At 44.8% G+C, this 15,639-nt stretch overlaps 1 protein-coding gene across 1 annotated transcript in view; it reads left to right on the top strand.

The window, feature by feature from the left end:
- Positions 1 to 2,643: 2,643 nt before the first annotated feature.
- LOC140502730 (uncharacterized) overlaps positions 2,644 to 15,639 on the top strand; it is a 48,819-nt gene continuing 35,823 nt past the window's right edge. Inside the window, exons 1-3 of the mRNA XM_072606670.1 lie at positions 2,644 to 2,842; positions 13,739 to 13,865; positions 14,290 to 14,385. Of these exons, the coding sequence (XP_072462771.1) occupies positions 2,762 to 2,842; positions 13,739 to 13,865; positions 14,290 to 14,385 (304 nt within the window). The 5' untranslated portion in view covers positions 2,644 to 2,761. The remainder of the gene's footprint in view (positions 2,843 to 13,738; positions 13,866 to 14,289; positions 14,386 to 15,639) is intronic.

Below are 15,639 nucleotides of genomic sequence, written 5' to 3'. Positions count from 1 at the left end.
AATGTCTTATGGGTTCATTAGCTTCCACTTGACTAGTTCTAATTTTTAAGGAGATGTTTTCTACAGTGAGATTTTGTACCTCTTTTCCTGTTTAGCCAGTTCTGATTTTTAAGGAATTATTTTTTTGTGTTTTTTGTGCATCTTTTAGCATTACCTGTTACTTCTCTTTTCGTAATTCTCTTCCATTTCTTTTCCCAATTTTTCCTTTGCTATTCTTATTTGATTTTTAAAATCTATTTTTAACTTTTCTCCCCCCACCTCCCCTTTCTGTAGATCTTCTAGAAATTCTTGTTGGACTTGTATCCAATCTGCATTTTTCTTTGAGGCTTTACTTAAAAAATTGTATTCAAGTAATTTTTCTTCTAAGTTTATGTCTTCAGCTTTTTGATAACCTTAGAAGCAAGTTATGATTGGTTATTTTTTTTTCTCATTTTTTTCTTGCCTATTTCTTGACTTAGGATTTTGTTAGAAACACATTTAAGGTTAGAGTTGGAATTTTATCTGCTCACTGCTTGGGGGTGAGGGTGAGACCTGGCCCGAGTTTCTGTCTTTTATATCCTTCTGCTACTTTTCAGTGGAGGCCTGTAAGCATTTAGTTCTTCCCAGTAGTACCTGCTTTCCTTTTCGGCAGAATTAGGATTAAAGTTGGGAATCCTAACCTTAGGGCCCCCACCATGTCTGTTCCTCTCTCTACCCTGGTATTATGATCTGAAACTGGGTAACAGGCAACCAAGCTGCCAAATGGTACCTGTTCTTGCTCCCAGAGCTACTCCCTTGAGGTGCCTTGGGATCTCTATGATCAGGCATTCAGTCTCCTCCCCCTTGACATAGGGTTACTCCCATTGTTCCTGCCACCATGACCCACTATTGGTGCTGCTTCCTCCCACCCCAGTATCCGCAGGCCTTTCTTTCTGCCTTCCTAAGCTCTTCTGGGCAGGAAAAAACATGATTCACTGTAACTTTCTCTTAGCTTCCTTGTTGAGAATTGGGTTTGATGTGTTTTTAAGTTGTTGCAGAGGGATGTGTTGGGAGAACTGAGCAAAAATGCTGGTTTCATTTTGCCATCTTGGTTTTGCCTCCTCAGCATATTATAGTCTTCACCTCCCACTATGTGCTTCTTAATTTCCTACCTGAGTGGTCCTTTGTGGTTTTTAAATGGCTGAAATGTTTTATGATCCACAGGCATGTAACTGTTATGAAATACTGTTGCTAAAAAAAGTTGGGCCTTTGTTATAGGGAGAAGTTTGAAGTTATTAGAACACCTTGGCAATTTCCCAAAGGCGTTTGTTTGTTCATTTGCAGTGTCTGTCAAAAGTGTATGGACAATCCCTCCATTATCCATAGTGGTTTAGAAGTATTACTGTAAAGTTGGATAAAACCCAGAGGAATTTCTCACTATGAAGCCAGAGGAGGAGAGATTCCTCAGAACAGCGGCAGAAGGAACAAACTAACAAGTTCTTCAGCAAAATGATATACTTTGTATTAACTAGGTAAGATTGACCATGGGTATATTAAAGGTGAAGGCGTGTAGTCCTTGATGGCTATACTGGGAGCCATCAGATTAGAATTTAGATTATAATTAATCTATTAGGAATGACCACAAAGGTTAAAAAAACGAAGCACTAAAATACCAGCCATACTAGCTGATACAAAGATGAGAAGCCTCTTCACGGGCGTCCTGGTGACCGAGCGCACTGCGAGCACGTCAGTGGCCACCGGTGGTGGAGGGCTGGGCCTGAGGCACTTGAAACTGTTGCCAGTGTTGATGAGCGAAGCCGTAATAACTTGTAACTTTCCACTTAAGGAACGTCGAATGTAAGCATGTTCTGTCCCGTGGCGGCGCATCCGCCTGTTAAAGGGAACCTCGAGACGGTCTCATACAGAAGTGGGACGGGAATTCTCCCAGGCTCCACGGCAGATCCGTTGTGGGTGTCCTAGGCCTGCCCCCACCAATGGTCTTTGGGGGCCCTTGTCTATGCAGACGGAGGCCGACGCTGGCTCTGTCCCAGAGGTGACCAGTCCAGTCTTGTTTGTCTGTCCTAGAAAACAAGAGCCGGCATAAGGAGTGCCAGGTTGGAAGCGGTTGGGGCATCATGATACCATGGAAGGTTTGAAGGGAGGAGTAGAACGAACAGCTCCTAAGGCCCGCTCCTGGGCTCCACGTGCGCTGCAGCGGTCCCAAAGGTCGGGGGCGGCTCTGTTATCGGCACCGCGCTGCTGACGTCATTAAACGGCTTGAAGTGTCGTGAGTGACAGGTCACCCCGAGGCAGCTTCCCTCCCGCTGGTAGCTTCGGTCACGAGGTGACAGCGGCGCACCCCGCTCACACCCTAAACACCGAACCGGGCCAGCACCATCCTTTATGGAGGAGACTCGTGTGCTGCAGCCCGTCTGTCAACGTGTCTAGGGGACATGGGATGTTCTGGACTTGCCCTCTGCGTGTAGGAGAGCTGTTTAGTGGAGCGGTGGGGGCGGCCCTGACAGAGCCCCGAGGCCTTTAACGACGGCTCATCGGGCAGCCACGAAGGTGCTGTGGAATTGCACTACAATTCCCAGAAGGCGTTCCCCTCGATTCGGTCCCGTGACTTCCGCTTCCGTCTATTTTTCCGGAAGTCGGGCAGCCGAGACCGAGGGTGGGGGCCGCTGCGCCTGGCCACGCCCCTCGCGGGGACCAGTGCGCACGCGCAAGGCCCCCAGTCACGTTCAAGGGCCCCGCGGCCGCCGCCCCCGCTGCCGCCGCCGCCTCCAGGCTGCCCTCCAGGATGCCCACTCCCTTCTTGGCCCCAGCCCCAGCCGGAGCCCCAGAAGACGCTTCCCAGGGTCCAAGCGCGGCAGCCCCTCAGGTGGGCCCGGGACCGAGGACGTAGAAGGGTGGAGGGAGGAAGGGGGAAACTGAGGCAGCGCCGGAAGGAAAGCTTGCTGGGCAGAGAGCTCTGCCCCAGTTTTGGGAAGAGTTCTGCCCAGAGGCTCCTCCCCGTGTGACAGGTGGGGAAACTGAGGCAGCCCAGACCAGTCTGAGATCCGGGGAAGGCAAGTGGGCTGGGGGGGTCAAGGGTGGGGGCGGGGAAGAGCCTCAAGTCTGGCTGCCTGGGGAGGAGGGGCTGCAGGGTCCAGGGTTGGTGCCAAAGGGCAGGGCCCGGGAGGGGGCGGGGACCCTGCCCTGTGGCCTCCCCCACCCCCACCTGCCCGTGTCCGTGGGTCCTGCCCGTGTCCGTGGGTGCTGCCCGGGAGGGGGCAGGCCGTGCGATCCCCGGGCGAGCTCCGGCCCTGGGTGTGGGGTGCAGGGAGCCCCCGAGCTGGCCGCCTGCCGCAGGCTCTCGCAGGAGGGCCTTTTCTGGCCAGGAGGTGGCTGCCCTGTGCTCATGCCCTCCAGCGCCGCCGTGACCCCATCACCAGCCCAGAACTCGCCTCCTTCTGTAGCGTCTTCGGAGCTCTGCACTGAGAGCTCAGCAAGTTTGTTACTGACCGAGAAGATACTGTTTCCTTTGGTCGGGTGAGAATGGGCATGCCAAGGAGGCTCCGCTGCACTCTGCTTTTACAGAAAATGTGCCCTTCTGCCCCCAGCCCCGCCTTGCCCCAAACTGCTTTGTCCAGAACATCTGGGCAGTTCAGGAGGAGAGACGGTGGCATTCACTGAGGCGCAGGTGTCCATTCCTGACTGATCTGGGTGGATAAACTGCCACGCACCTGCCTGCCCCCTCCTCTGCAGTGACCAGCGCAAACTCTGGCAGTGGTGCGCAAGAACTGCGAGTGTTCAGAATTCAGAGCAAGTAGACTCAAGTCCAGAAGCCCTTATCCAGCACTGACTGACAGTCTGTGACAAGCACTAGATACTCAGAGGAAGGCAAGAGAGAGCCCTTGTTCTCAAGGGACTGACAGTGGAATGGGGGAGAAAACAAGCCGACAACTATGTACAACGAATAGATAATCATCAGAGGGAAGGCACTGGAATTGAGAAGTGTTGGGCAATGCTGCTTGTAGGAGGTGGGAGACTTAGAGGAAGCCAGGAAGGTCAGTAGGCAGAGCAGAGGAGGGAAAGCCTTTCAGACATGGGGGACAGCCAGAGGGAATTTCCAGAGCCAAGAGATGGACACAGGCAGGCCAGTGTAATTCACTGTATAGAAGAAGAGGACACAGCAGGAATAAAGTGTAGGAAGGTTGGAAAGGTAGAAGGGGGCAAAGTTATGAATGCCAAGCAGAGCATTTTGTATTTGCTCCTGGAGGCAATAGGGAGCCACTGGAGTTTATTGAGTAGGGGCAGAGCTATGGTGAGGCCTGCACTTTAGGAAAAATACTTTGAAGGTTGAATGGAGGTTAGATTGGAGGGGGGAAACCCTTTGTGTGGGATGGCTCAGGTCCCTACATAAATCAATTACTCAGAGGCCTCTCAAAGTGATGACAGAAAAGAGATTTATTCAATTCTCGAGAATCTGGACAATCCTACAGCAGTTCACCTGGAGTAGGAAAGCCGAAGACAAAGAACAGGACAGTGATTTATATAGACCCTAACGCAAGTCCCTCCTCCCCCCACTGACCATTATCCTCATTAGCTGAGAATATGGTCTTACATTCTAGACACGAAATCTAACCAATCCCTTTTGAAATGAAGACATCGAGGAATTATGTAAGTTTTGTCCAATCATTGAGACCCTAATACACTACACAGTTTTATATCCTTATATGGAACTATTCTATTCTAAAAATATTGTAACCTTGAGCCTTTAGGCCTTATCTCACCCCTCGGAGAAAAATTACAATCTGAGGAGTCTTCACTAAGTCTATCCCACTCAATCCCTCCTCTTATTTTATCAGCCTGAAGACTTCTCACGGATGTTTCAACCAAAGTTCTGTAACATAATCTCACACTGTCTATTAATCTCCTCATCCCAATCAGGATCATTCATGTTTCTTGTCTCCACAGGTGCCCAACCTTCCTTCTTTAATATCATCAGTCGAATGGCTCCTTCAGTCCTTTCTCCTACTCTAGCAAGTTTTAGTAAAGAAATTTCTAACTATTTTAGTAATTAGTGAAATCAAACAAGGTAAACAAATAGGAAGTAATACAATACCACTAATTGCTATAAGGCCAAACCACAGTAATCTCTTCCACCAGCTCCCTTCAAACCAGGACCACCAGGATGTATTGAAAGGGGAGCCCCAAGTTTGTATGGGAACATGAGCAACTTTCCTGATATTCTTGGTGATCTCTTTCACTATTCTTCCATTATCATCAATTTTTAAGCAACATGTAGATAAATTGAGTTTTCCACAAACTCCCCCTTCTTCTGCAAATAAATAATCTAAGATTAATCTATGTTGCAGTACTGCTTCCCTAGTTTGTGTGGCTTGATCAGCCAATAAGTCCAAAGCCTTTGCTGTTTGATTGGTTATAATTTCAACTACTGCTTGGAGTCTGATTAGTCTGTTTAATAGATATATAGGGGTTCTATAACCCCAGCTCCCATCTTGAGCCCAAGTTGCAGGCCCATACTCTCTGATTATCCTCTCAGGAGGCCAAGTATCGCCCCACCCATTTGCATTTCCAGTCTGAGTGAGGGAGGTGTCGATGTTCCTCTTTCTTTTTGCTAGATCATCATATAGAGGGACCCCTAGATGCTGTTTCCCTGATTCAGGCAAGAAAAAGAATTTAGGTCTCACCAATCCAATGTAACAAACACCTCTCCAGTTTAGCGGAAGGTGAGTATAGGCTGTCTGTCTACATATCCAATAATGCCCTCTCAAAGCAGGATTTTCCTCTAGAAACAGTCTTACTCTATAATCCACAGCCGGAAAGTACTTCACATCATCCGGGCCTAATGGTCCCCCCCTTTCATGATCTCTGACTTACCCTTCCATAGTTGTTGTTTCCTCTTCCATATACAATGTTGGTAATTCTCCCCAGTTCTATTGATTACACTCTGGAAAGTATCAAACATCATCCTATGTGTTCCATTCTCCCACTTCCATACCCATTCTTTATATTCTGTGTTATTCTTTGTACTGTTCATATATATACAACTCCACAAATAGTCATGGTCGTGACCCCCTTCACATGGCTTTTTGGGATCAGAGGGGTTGTAAAACTTATACCTACAACTTTTGTGATATTCCCCTTTTGTTCTCTCTTTGTATGAAGAGGGTGGGAAAAATGAATGGGTACAGGGAATCACCCTACCATCTGAACAGGTAATACCGTTCTGATCCCATCTGTTTGCATACTGGGCACAATCAATACGAGCCAGGGTTTCTGGCCTTTGTGTGAATGTCCATTTACAATTACTTTTTCCCAATCATGTCTTCTGCAATTCAGGTCCTGTTTGGTTTAAACAACGTTCACCTGGAACTGATTCGGACAAAGACCATTGGTGTTTCTCTTGGCTTGTCCAGAATCTTGTTCTGTCATGTACTACAGATCTATTACTTAAGATCCAGGCTGGACTCAGCGGTACTGCTACCCATGGCCATTGGCTTAACCGCTGAGGTCCCCCCACAAATCCAACAGTCGGATACCTCAAAGGTGTCCGCAATGGTCTGAATTAGGGCCAGGAAACTATTTTCAAGGGGGGGGGGGGTTTGATAACTGGGGCCTGGTGTCCCAGCAGTGGGAACAGGATCATGCCTAAAAGGGACATTCCCAGGGTATTACATTTTGGTCGCATTGTTCCCACGGTTTGTCAAGTCCACACAGCCTTAATAGAAGAGTCCTGTTTAGATATTGTGGTAGTTGCCTCAGGACAATTGCTGAACAGAGAATCCTGTTAAGAACAAACAATAATAATCCTAGTATAGTTCCCCAAATAACAAAACTTATAATGAATATATATATATATATATACACCTCATTGGCTATCCCTTTCCAAATTGTGTGTTCTCACACACGCTTCAAATGGAGCTTTTAAATACTGACAAAGTGTGTCTCCAAGCATGAAGCTTGAGAGTTTAATAACTAATAGCAATAATTATAAATGAAAGTAAACAACTTTAAAATTTTTAAATGCAATAACTTTCCATAACTTTGTCTACTGGCCTTCCAATCATGCTAAACATTTTCTGAATTGGGATGGGGAAATAGATAGTTCAAAGTTCAATCTTACCCATATTCCTCCCCTCCTCTTATTTTATTCCTTTTTCCATACCTAAATCCAATCAATAAATACCTCTTCACATTCTTTCCCTTATGAATCCTTCCCTTCATCTATCTTCCTTTTATATGAATATGGGAAGAAAGCAAAGTTGACTGACACATTAGCAAATTACAGGGGGCAGTCCCCTTGTCATAAGTACAGATACAGAGATTTAAATTAATGAACTGTCCATTTAGAGGTTCCATCTCATACAGCAGTCTGGGGAAAAATATCATCTTATGCAATTTTCTGATCTGGATGCTCCTTCAAACAGTCTTCAGCACAGCATCTCAGCATCTTCTTTTCTTTATCTTCTTGTAAAAATCCAGATGTCCACTCTCCTACAGAATTGAACTTAATACCATCTTAGATTATCAATCCTATCATTCTTACAAAAATCAAAATTGAAACTTAGACAAATTGTCATTTTTTTTTAAGAAAAATAAAAAATTCACATTAAAATGCAGCTTCTACATTTCACAGCAAGTCATTATTCATTCCCTCATTAGGAAGATGAGATTTCACTAAGGAGTCAACACCAGGCTCCAGTACTTACATAAATACAATAAATAATCATTTTTAACACAGTGCACATCACATCATAAAACAATTCCAACTTCTGATCATGTGATGCTTCTTTTAAAGCATTTACAATATAGTCTACAAACCATTTTTCATTTAGCATTAACCAACTAGGACAAAATAATAACTATGCATGCTAGCCTCACAAGCCCTTAACCTAATCATCTCCACACCATTACTAAGAATTAGAGGACCCTAACATTGTTGTTGGTCTAAAGTCCTAAACCTGTTAGCTCAATTTTAGACTTAACCTCAGATGTTCCCCTACCAACAATCTATTATTCAACAGATCTGGTATTATTACTTACAAAACTTCTGATTTTAGGAATTTGCCACTAAGAGTAGGGACATTGCAGGGAAACAACATCTCCCTTACTTCATGTCAATTCCAGGCAGGAGTAGATTGTCAATTGGCGTTCAGCCAGGCTTCAAGTCTGCCAGATGTCAGTGGGGAAATTGAGTCAGGAAAATCCTACCTCAGCCCAGACTGAACAGTCGTTCTCCCGACCTTCCCATGAGATCACCTTTTTGCAGTTCATACCAACATCTCACAGGCTTACTGGCATCATGGATCAGTGGCTCAGACCACCTCTCTTGCTATCCACACCTGGAGTTAGACTCAGAAGAACAGTCAGTTAATAGTCCCACAAAAATCTTAAAATAGCAAGCTCCAATAATCAGTTTCAGACATGACTAATTTCACATTGGCCAAGGAACATCTTTGAAGCAGGTCTAAGTAGCCTACATGCCTTTCTATACATGTTCTAGTTCCTGATTGAATAACGATCATAAGTCATTGCTCTAATAGATTTATATCTGTTTCCCAAACTACTTTATCCCTTTCTAACCCTGCTCAATCTAAAAGAATGAGCTACACATGTGATAAGTTCAAACACTAACTTGAATTTTTATGTTCATGTAATGAATTCAAATCAAAACAATCATTTAACTTTCAATGCCAAATATTACCAGAGGCTACCTACCTCTAAGAAAATTAGACTGAAATTCTTTTTCCCAAACTGAAGATGTCTCTGATTTGGTCTCAGTAATTAATTCAGTTAATTGTTTTAATACTAATTGCTTTTACATCATTTTGTAACATGTAAAGTTCTCATTCCAAGTTGGGACCTTTGTCCATTACCCCAAAAGAGTTTTAGTCTCATTTGTCTAAAGGCCCTGGAAAACTTCACCTTAAAAACTCCTTGTTTTTGTTTTTTTTTTCACATGAACCAGCTCTCCTAAGATCCACTCTATCACTATGCCCAAGTCTATTCTACTTCCCACTCTTAATTCTATCAGTCCAAATCTCCAGTTTACTGGCCACTCCCATCAAGACCATTCCTGGAGCTCCCAGACCACCTGCCCCCCCCCCCTTTTTGTTTTGTAAGGGATTCCTTTCCTTGAATCCCCCTGTAAATAAAATACAATTACAGTTAACTTTAAATCCCAGTCTTGTTCTATGTAACAATGATACAATATCTACTTATTCCCATTAGATTTAGAAAGAATGTTCCCAGAGATTTTATTTACCTCTTAGATCTTAAATTTGCCCTAAAGAGCCAATCACTGAAGATCATTTCTTGTACATTCTCAAATTCTCACCAAAGCAAGTTCTATACACAATCTCCTCAGCTGCTGGGGCTGCACTTGTTACTAGCCTGAGGACTGCTTCTTTCCCCCACATATTCACACAGTGTACCAGCTTTAGGTTTTAGCATTAGAATTACAAATGGCAAACATAATTTTCATAAGTGATAACAAATTGTTTTAGCTATGAACCCGAACAATAAATTTCAGATGACATCAATTACATTTTCATATCCTATTAGAGAAACTCAATTCTTCCCACTTTTGTAACTTGCAAATACAAATTGGATAGGTAGGCCTTCCAAAAACCCATATGAAAGATTTTACAAAGTATTTCTTAATACAGCAAATATTTCCTCTCTTATGAACAGTTTACAATTTATCACAATCCCCTTGAAACTAATTGACAGAAATCACAAGAAAAGACCTAAACCCAAAGCCTTTTCACATTTGCCCATAAACTTTCTTTTACAAAAATAACTTTAGAGTAAATGCTTGATTCATGGCCAAAACAATTTTAGCTAAAATTTCCTTTTCAACAACAGAAATAAACTTTTAACATAATACATGCTCAGATGAAACAGGCTTGAAAATCACACCTATATATATATATATATATATATATATATATATATATATATATATATATATATATATATATATATATATATATATATATATATACATGTACATTTTTAAAGTGTTCTCATTTTCTTAATAAGAATGCTACAACAAGGAAACTCTTATAAAAAAATTCATAACAGCTCTTTTTAACCGATTCATTAATTAACTTAACAATGCAATTTCTAATACAATATTTAGATGGATTACCTAAAAATTTAGACTTATTTAAGTTTACTTAAAACTTAAAAGAAGCCATTAACCTATTCAGCTCTTTTTTATAACCAAATGTAAGTTTCAAATTATCAAATTTCTATCACATCTTTTTAAAACCCCAATCTATATGTAATAAATTACAAAATTTAAAATCGTGTAACAGCTACATTAGATCAATGTTGCATCTAACAAATACCTATCCTTTTGTTAATGGATCTAACATTTTTGGCAGAAATGCTGCTGGGTGTCTCTGCCCTCCTCTTATTTGTGCCAGGATTCCCAAGGCCACCCCTTTCTGGCCCTCCCACTCTGCAAAGAAAAAGAAAAACCTAAACTTATTATCTTTTTACTTTAAATACATTGTCTGGCATCAAATATATTGATCTAATTAAACCTAAATCCAAAATTCTCAGCTCTAAGTTGCTTACTTGAGATTTTTACTTTCTAATCTTCTGCTTACTTCCACCAAACTTTAATAAATTCTAACCTATCTGAAACATTAAATTAAGAATGACACATTTCACCTATTCACAATTCCAAATACAACCAGAGTGAATTCACTTAACTTTCTGTTATTTCCCATTACACTAAAATTTCTTCTTTTGGGTGAAGCAGGAAATGGTTAAGTGGTTGCCAGCATGCCTCTTAGGTCTGAGGGAAAAAGATTTTTTTTTTTCCTTTCTCTCCCTCCTTGTCCCTCCGCCCCTCTGAAACTAGTCTGGAGGGGTTGAAGAAAGGGAGTAACAGGAATTTCAAGGACAGTTCAGCTCAGCCTTTCTGCTCCTGCTGGCTGGCTGGCTAAATTTACAACCTTATCAGATAAAAACAGAGACACACAGACTTTCATTCACACAGAAATACCAACACAACATATACAGACAAAACATTTAACAGAATAGAATAGGACATATAGGTTTAAATTTTTGTCAAACCCAGTCCTCGGAGGAACCATATTTGGGCCAGATTGTGCCTCCTCCTCCGATGTCTTTTCACCCCATATGAAACAACAATACTTAATCATCTTCTTCTACATTCTTTTCTCTATAATTTGGTAATTCATGCCAATTTTGTAATCGGTTTCCCAAGGGACTATTTACCAGTATTTCTTCCTGATTCCACTCCGAAGCTCTATTCCTGGACTGCTTTTGTCCCATTTTGGTCGAGGGTTGTTGCCAACACCTCCGAGTCTGAAACTCAACGAATTGTGCTAGCTCCCTTGCTAGCTCTCCCGCTGGCTCTCCTGCTAGCTTCTTAGGAATTATGCTAGCTCCCTTGCTAGCTCTCCTGCTAGCTCTCCTGCTAGCTTCTTTGGTCGAGGGTTGTCGCCAACACCTCCGAGTCTGAGACTCAACGAATTATGCTGGCTCCCCTGCTAGCTCTCCTGCTAGCTTCTCCTGCTAGCTCTCTTGCTAGCTTCTTGCCAGCTCTCAGGTGAGAGTCGCCCGTCACCAGCAGTCACCCAGCAAACGTTTTTGGGGGGGCCCTTCACCCTGGGGTCCCGCAGTCCACTAATTTGATTGGGAGTCGTCTCCTTCTCCCCGAGTCTATCTAAGACTCAACGAATTGACCCCCAGGCCCCACCCCGTGCTTACCGGTGGGTCGTATACCCGTACAAGTTGCCTGACTGCAAACCTCAACACCAACCGGTTGGCATTTTCACACACTTCACAGCTTCGGAGTCTTTGGAGTCCCTATCTCTATTCTTTTCTGTCTTCACTGAGTTCCTCTGCTTCGGGTCGTTACCTTGCAGAGAGGGAGGCCCGGCAGCTCTTTTCAAGGACGATGGGGAAATCTCCCCACGGGCGCCCAGTCTTTGAACTGAGCTGTCAGCCGTCTCTCAGAAAGGTCACAGATCCCGGACGAGCCCCCAAACTGTGTGGGATGGCTCAGGTCCCTATATAAATCAATTACTCAGAGGCCTCTCAAAGTGATGACAGAAAAGAGATTTATTCGATTCTCGAGAATCTGGACAATCCTACAGCAGTTCACCTGGACTAGGAAAGCCGAAGACAAAGAACAGGACAGTGATTTATATAGACCCTAACGCAAGTCCCTCCTCCCCCCTCTGACCATTATCCTCATTAGCTGAGAATATGGTCTTACATTCTAGACACGAAATCTAACCAATCCCTTTTGAAATGAAGACATCGAGGAATTATGTAAGTTTTGTCCAATCATTGAGACCCTAATGCACTACACAGTTTAATATCCTTATATGGAACTATTCTATTCTAAAAATATTGTAACCTTGAGCCTTTAGGCCTTACCTCACCCCTCGGAGAAAAATTACAATCTGAGGAGTCTTCACTAAGTCTATCCCACTCACCTTGCAGCAGGCAGACCCTGTCAACAGTTATTGCCATAGTCCAGGCATGCGATAATGAGAGTCTTCATCAGGGTAGGGGCAGCATCAGAAGAGACAAGGGGGTGGGTTGAGGGGGTGCAACAGAGGTGCAGTGATGTAGATGTAGCAGAAGTGAAATGGTACAGAGGTGAAGTGGATCACAGATGGGGCAGAGGTGAAGTGGACCAGAGGAGGGGCAGAGGTGAAGTGGATCACAGATGGGGCAGAAGTGAAGTGGACCAGAGGTGAGGCAGAAGTGAAGTAGACCAGAGGAGGGGCAGAGGTGAAGTGGACCAGAGATGGGGCAGAGGTGAAGTGGACCAGAGGAGCGGCAGAGGTGAAGTGGACCAGAGGAGGGGCAGAGGTGAAGTGGACCAGAGGAGGGGCAGAAGTGAAGTGGACCAGACATGGGGCAGAGGTGAAGTGGACCAGACATGGGGCGGAGGTCTATTTGAAAGGCTTTGATGCAATGTTGGATATTGGGGGAGGGGGGGTGCAAGGTGAGAGAGTGAGGAGTCTAGTAGGACTTTGAGGTTGAAAGCCTGAAGGATTAGGAGGACGGTGGTACCTTTTATAGTAATGAGTAAGGTAGGAGGGGGGAAGAGTTCAGCTGGTCCGTAAACATTTGTTGAGCACCTACTATGTGTTAGGCATTGTGCCTAGCCTTTTATAACCCTTATAAAGAAAGGCAAAGGATAGTCCTTGCTATCAGGAGCTCACAATATGTTAGGGGAAAGGGTGAATTCAGTTGTGGATATGTCAAGTTCAAGTTGTCTAGGACATTCACTTTGAGATGACTAACGGTCAATTGGAGCCATGAGTCTAGCGATTAAGAGAAAGGTAAGGGCTGGATAAGCAGATGCAATATGATGATAAATTGTGATTTGCTGTGATGATAAATAAATCCATGGGAGCTGATGAGGTCATTAAGCACAGTAGTTTAGAGAGGAGAAAAGGGTCCAGGACAGAGGCTTTCAGTAGTACTCTCAGTTAATGGACATGACCCACATGGAGATCCAGAGAAAGAAGGAGGAGAACCAGGAGACAGGGGTGTCAGGAAACCTAGAGATAAAAGAGAATCTAGGAGATAAAGTTGATGGACATAAAATTCAAAGAGACAAGGCTATTCTCTGATACCTGATTTGTACCCCTCCAAAGCCTGAGCACTGAGCACCATCCTTTAGCTGTCTTGCAGGCTTCCTCCTCTTCCCAGAGCAGTAGAAATTGTGGTCCCTCGGTGAGTAGAAGTGTTTTTGGTCTTTCAGCAGTCGGTGACGTTCCAAGATGTGGCTGTGGACTTCACCTGGGAGGAGTGGGGGTGTCTGGCCCCTACTCAGAAGGAGCTATACCGGGATGTGATGCTAGAGAACTACCAGAATCTGGTGTGCTTGGGTGAGAAGAGCTGCCCCTGGATCCCAGCATGTACCCTAGGGAGGGTCTCAAGTGTTAAGCAAGTCTTGGGAGGCCTCAAAGGTTAGAGATCCTCGAGACCCAGAGACAGGACCCTTGTGCCTCCTGACCCTGGGTGTACCTAGAGCTTGGCAGCCTGGTTATGTCAACCTGCAGATTGTGTCTCTCCCATTCTCTGTCCCCTCAGGACCAAGAATCCCCTCTCAGCAGGAAGCAGGTCCCCTGAAGCCATTTTTTCTCTTACCCCTTATCTATTTTGGAAAAGTGGTCACTCAATGGTTTTTTCTTCCACCCTTGGGGTTTTCTTGGTGTGTCCACCTGCTCCCCCACAGACAAGAGCTAGGATCACCCCTCCTCCAGATGGGAGGCTTTCTGTCCTGAGCCTTTCTTTGTGTCCAATGGGCAGGACTGGCTGCTTCCACACCAGAGGTGATTGTCCAGCTGGAGCGAGGTGAGGCACCATGGAGGCCTGGGGGAGGCGGCCCTGGAATCCATCCTGTAGGTGAGTGACTCGGGCCAGGCAGGAGCATCTCCCCAGGCTTTAGGGGAGGTCAGGTGTTCTGTTTCCCCCATCTTCGAATATGGGCACCTGGTCCTGCCTCCCCTTCCTCATCCTCAGATTAACCACACACATAACCACACTCATCCTCAGATTAACCACATGCTCATCCTGGATGTTTGCTTCCATGCAGCACTGTCATACTTTTCCTGTGGTGTATTTTTTGGAATGGTGCAGCTGTTCTAAATTCCCAACCAGCATGTGGTCAATGTGGCCCTTTATGGCCTTTTTCTGTGTTCTGGGCTGTTCTCCTTGGTGTTCTCCAGATGTGACCAGAGCGCCTGCAGCCCCGCTCCACCCCCACAGCAGGGGGCAAGGCAAGGGAGCTGGTGGGGATAGCTGCCCCTTGGGAGCAGTGGACGGCCTTGCCTCACCTGTGAATTTCCAAGTCATCCCTCCTGTATTTGCTCTCACTCTTCCTTTCTTAGCTTCCCTCGTCTTCATTTCCCAGTCACATCCCACACCATCTGCCGGGACTAGTTTCTTTAGACTGTTGAAATCCATTTCAATCATTTTATTCTTTCTATGGTGGCAATGGAAACTTCTCAGGCATGCAGATGGGCATTTTCTCATGTGGTGTCTAAGTGCTTGCAAAGGCATCATCTGCCCCTCCTCCTTTACCTGACTTGGCTGCTGATTGGCCTAGACCCGTCAGTCTGAATCCTCGGTCCAGAAACAGCAGGAGGGGAGTCATTCTCTGGGACTCAGGCCCCTTGCTTGGGTGGGAACAGGCTTCCAGACTGCAGACTGGAGAGCCTCCTGCCCTGTTTGGAAGATAACATTTGTCTTTTCTTCTCTTTCACTCTCTAGAGATGAGAGAAAGTGATAGGAGTACTCTCTTTGTGTGAACATGTCACCAAGTGAAACCCTAGCGAGCTGTGACCTCTCAAACCCACCTGAATCTTTTTTCATTTAGAAAACCAATCAAACTTCAACCTCCCCTTGCTCTCTCTCTAGCTCTCCTCTCTCTTTCTCTCTGCATTCTCTACTTGGCCAGGGTTGGGAATACAGAGGTAGTCAATAAAGGTTTATTAAGCACCTACTGTATGCTTAAGCACTGGTGTACAGGAAGAGGCAAAATCCAGTCCCTGCCCTCAGGGAGTGTTCAATAGAAAAATCCCCTTTATTCCCTGATCTTAAAACTCATCTCCCACCTAAGGTTGGATGAAGTCCCTATTCATTGCATCAGAACTGGCT

Source organism: Notamacropus eugenii, chromosome 4, assembly GCF_028372415.1.
Source record: "Notamacropus eugenii isolate mMacEug1 chromosome 4, mMacEug1.pri_v2, whole genome shotgun sequence".
In the NCBI taxonomy this organism is placed as follows: domain Eukaryota; kingdom Metazoa; phylum Chordata; class Mammalia; order Diprotodontia; family Macropodidae; genus Notamacropus; species Notamacropus eugenii.
The sequence above is the reverse complement of the archived record's forward strand: the minus strand, read 5'-3'. Positions and strand labels throughout refer to the sequence as shown.